Source organism: Pteropus alecto, unplaced genomic scaffold (assembly GCF_000325575.1).
Source record: "Pteropus alecto unplaced genomic scaffold, ASM32557v1 scaffold3, whole genome shotgun sequence".
NCBI classification, from domain to species: domain Eukaryota; kingdom Metazoa; phylum Chordata; class Mammalia; order Chiroptera; family Pteropodidae; genus Pteropus; species Pteropus alecto.
In genome coordinates this window covers 18,849,843-18,853,621 of record NW_006442484.1, presented here as the reverse complement: position 1 = coordinate 18,853,621, position 3,779 = coordinate 18,849,843, and the positions used below count along the sequence as shown (strand labels likewise).

At 28.9% G+C, this 3,779-nt stretch overlaps 1 protein-coding gene across 1 annotated transcript in view; it reads left to right on the top strand.

Annotated features, from left to right (window-relative positions):
* LRP1B (LDL receptor related protein 1B) overlaps positions 1–3,779 on the top strand; it is a 1,653,662-nt gene that overhangs the window by 1,055,592 nt on the left and 594,291 nt on the right. Inside the window, exon 21 of the mRNA XM_006921044.1 lies at positions 263–445. Coding sequence (XP_006921106.1) covers positions 263–445 — 183 coding nt within the window. The remainder of the gene's footprint in view (positions 1–262; positions 446–3,779) is intronic.

The following is a 3,779-nucleotide window of genomic DNA, read 5'->3' as shown; positions in this document are numbered from 1 at the left end:
TTCCCTTTTTCCTAATATATGTATTATATTAGAAAAAATTTTGTGGGAGGCAAAAAACATCATTCTCTAATTATCAGTGTTTCTAAAATAAATTTGAAAATACAAGAGAGTATTATAGCTATTAAAAAACTAAGGTAAATATATATTCTCTCTGCTCTTTTAATAATATCTAAAGAAAGAAAAAAATGAAAAAGTTACCAAGTACAATCATAATTTTTCTCCTGTCTTCTCTCTGCCTCTCTCTCCCTCATTTCTATTTAAGAGATCCGTTCTCCTGTTGGTTGTAATGTGAATGAATTTCAATGCCACCCTGATGGAAATTGCATTCCTGATCTGTGGCGCTGTGATGGGGAAAAAGATTGTGAAGATGGTAGTGATGAAAAAGGCTGCAACGGTACCTTACGATTGTGTGATCACAAAACCAAGTTTTCCTGTAGGAGTACAGGTAAGCAGAACATTGAATTCAGCTTTCACCTTGGGCTTCTTGGATGTAGAATTCTTTCAGTTTATCCTCAATCTATATCTCACCTTTGTAAAAAAGTATTCTTGTATTTATAATACATTTTCTCACATTTTATATGTAATAATAATAGCTAACATTTATTGAGAACTGTTTATGGGCTTGTCAAAGTTCTAATATTGTTTTCTGTGTGAACTTATTTCATTATGACAATTCGCAATCTGAAAACTGAGGCTAAAAGAATTTTTTAACTTGCTCAAGTTAAAAAAAAAGTCAAAAGAAGTTTTAACTTGCTGGTTCACAGAGCCAGTAGTACAGAATTGGGATTTGAAACGAGGCAATCTAGATTCAGAGCCTAGAATTTCAGAGTCTAGTAAGAGATTGTGCTAAACCCACGAAGAGCATTGCCCATTCCATAAAAATCCTCACCATAGAATTTAATGCAAATGACTAAAATAAAATCCTCACCATAGAATTTAATGCAAATGACTAAAATGACAATTACATACATTTATTTTCAACGAGTTTTCAAAATTTTATTGTGCTGTTGCTAGATTCCAGTAGAATGAAGGTGATGTCATTCAAACTTTTGACTTATTTTGAAAATTACTGTGACTTTTATTTATTTTTTATGAAGATATTCTACTATGACTTTTACATTTTATTTTTTCTATGTACAGTAGGCATCACCTGACACAATAAACTAACCTATTCATTTCCCTCACTTGACCAGATTATGAGTTGAAGATTAAAGAAAAATTGATTACAATTAACTTGTGATATAATTAGTGAAATGGTTAGCATGATCCAAATAATGCATAAAAATAATTTCTGCAGGTTTCAGGATATATTCTTGAATCATCTCTGCAATTTTTTAAATGTGAAATTGCTTTTGAACTGCTTAACTATGAACTTGTAATGATTGATTTTGCTCCCTATTAAGTATTTCAAGCACAAGGTAAAGCTGAAAAGTTATCACAGCTGTGATTAAGCAAACAGTCCAAAAACCACATAGCCCATGGTCATATAAAGGTATAGAAAAGAACTGTGCTTCTTTTCTTAAACACATTTCCTGGCTACAATTAAGGCCTCAAATAAGAAATAAAGAAATAAATATAAGCAACATGGGTATAGATAAATAAATATCCCTGAGACCTATTTCTAGTGAGAGAGTTTTATTTGCAAAATTAATATTTTTTCAACACTATTTTCACAATTATGTGACTTTTCAATTGTTAAATGAAGAGTCTTAGTTTTGGCATTACTGCTTAAAAGAACGTGACTTTAAGTTTAGAAATCTTTTGAGAACATATTATATTAATTGAGAATTAATAGATGAATAACCTGTTTAGTGAATACAATATTTACTGAATAAACAAGCTTTTATTTAATAGGTTAATTCTGATACAAAAGAGCCAATTATTTGACTCAGGTTAACATTATTCTAAACATATATAATGCGTATTTTTCCCCATGTTGCTTCTGACATTTGCTAATGTTGAAACATATCAAACAGTCTAACAGGTATGAATAAGGAACTGGCAAGATATAGTAAAGCAAAATATAAATTGACATTGAAAATTCTGAGGTAAAATTAACTGAATATACTATCAAGATTTAGCAAAAATAGGGATGAAACAAAACGAGGTGGAAATTTCTTTATAAAGAAATTATAAATAATTTCGTAAAGTTTTAAAAACTATCTTAGTAAAAAATGGTTTGAACTTTCTATGACAGAAAATATGTGGAGAAAACATGTACATAATAAATAACAGAGTTAAAGTTAATAGAAAATTTCAAATGTTCGTAATTCATCTTATATGCGTGTATTGATATTTTGCAAAGAATTCATGAAATAGCTTCCTCTGAATATGGTTGAACTTAAAAATATATCTAAAATATAAGGAGGATGACTGATGTAGGGAGGAAAAAAATTTTTTCTTCTACCCATCTTAGATTTATTGGCTGGGACCCTGGAAATTACACTGACAATAGGTTAACAAGAAAAAAAAAAAAGTTTAACACATGCATCTAGTATATAAGTGGGAAAATTCAGCAATAAGTAATTCCAAAGTGTGGTTAGAACTTGGGCTTATATAGTATCTTAGCAAAGAAGAGTAAATTTGTAGAAAATGACAAGACAAAGGAAAAGAACTTTGAATATCTAGGGATGGCAAATTGTGGAAAGGTAGATATACGGAAAAATCTATGCAAGATAAGGGCCAGTTAAAGTTTGTGCATGTCCATCTCAACACTGACTTTCTGTCTTCTTCATGGCTGTAAAATTTCCCTGGGAAAAAAATTTAAGGTGGTCCTCATTTCTCAGAAGTTATGAATTTAGTCAGATAAGGGAAGCTTCAGGAAGCCTTCTTTCCATGTCTTTTAAATCTCATATGCCTTCAATTCAAAATAATTCTTATGCTAAAGAGGAGTGTTTTTGGGGTAATATAGTTTGATCTCTTATATTACCTCTTTGGAGAATTGAATTGAGAGACATTTTTAGTGTATGTTGACTTAAGATTTAGATTATTCATTTAATAATGTTGTTAATAAAACACCAGATGTTTGTATCAAATAGTCATCGTGTAAACCAAAATTTAACGTAAAAAAAAGCAAAACTGCAATAAAACTCATGCGGCATTTTAAAAGAGAAATATGATATAACATGATTGTTGCTTAAAACATTGTATTACATAACTGAAATATACTAAAAAGGTAGAATTTAAGTATTCTTACAGAAAAAAAATTAGTAAAAATAAATAAGAGGGAAACATGAAAGGTAATTATTAACTTTATCTGATTCTAATTTAATCTGTGGTTTACGAATAGTCAACCACAATGTATTAAACTATCTGAGGAGTCATAATCCAAAATTATGTATGCATATTTATGGTTGACCTTTATGAACATTGCAAACATTAAAATGAACCACAAATATAAGCTTTAGATTAAAAATATGTGCACATTAATAATCTTTTTGATATTTTAAAATTTACTTTAATTAAATTTATAGTTTTACAGCTAAAGGACCTTCAAACTACCTAAGATGTTGAATTCAAAGTTCATATTTATTTTCAAAGATTTCTGAATGCTAGCTTGAGCATTTAAAAGTTTTCAGGGTAATCAATTTTTATTTGGTGGTTAAAATGACTGTTCTTTTATACATAAATTACCATCTTATTGGTGTTAAACATAGTTATGTTAATAAATTTCTTTAGTATTTTAAGGAAAAAAAATGAGAGCTAAATTAAGTTAAAGTACAATACAATCATTATCATTTAAGAGCTTTTACTCTCAAAATATTTACCTTTGACTAAAA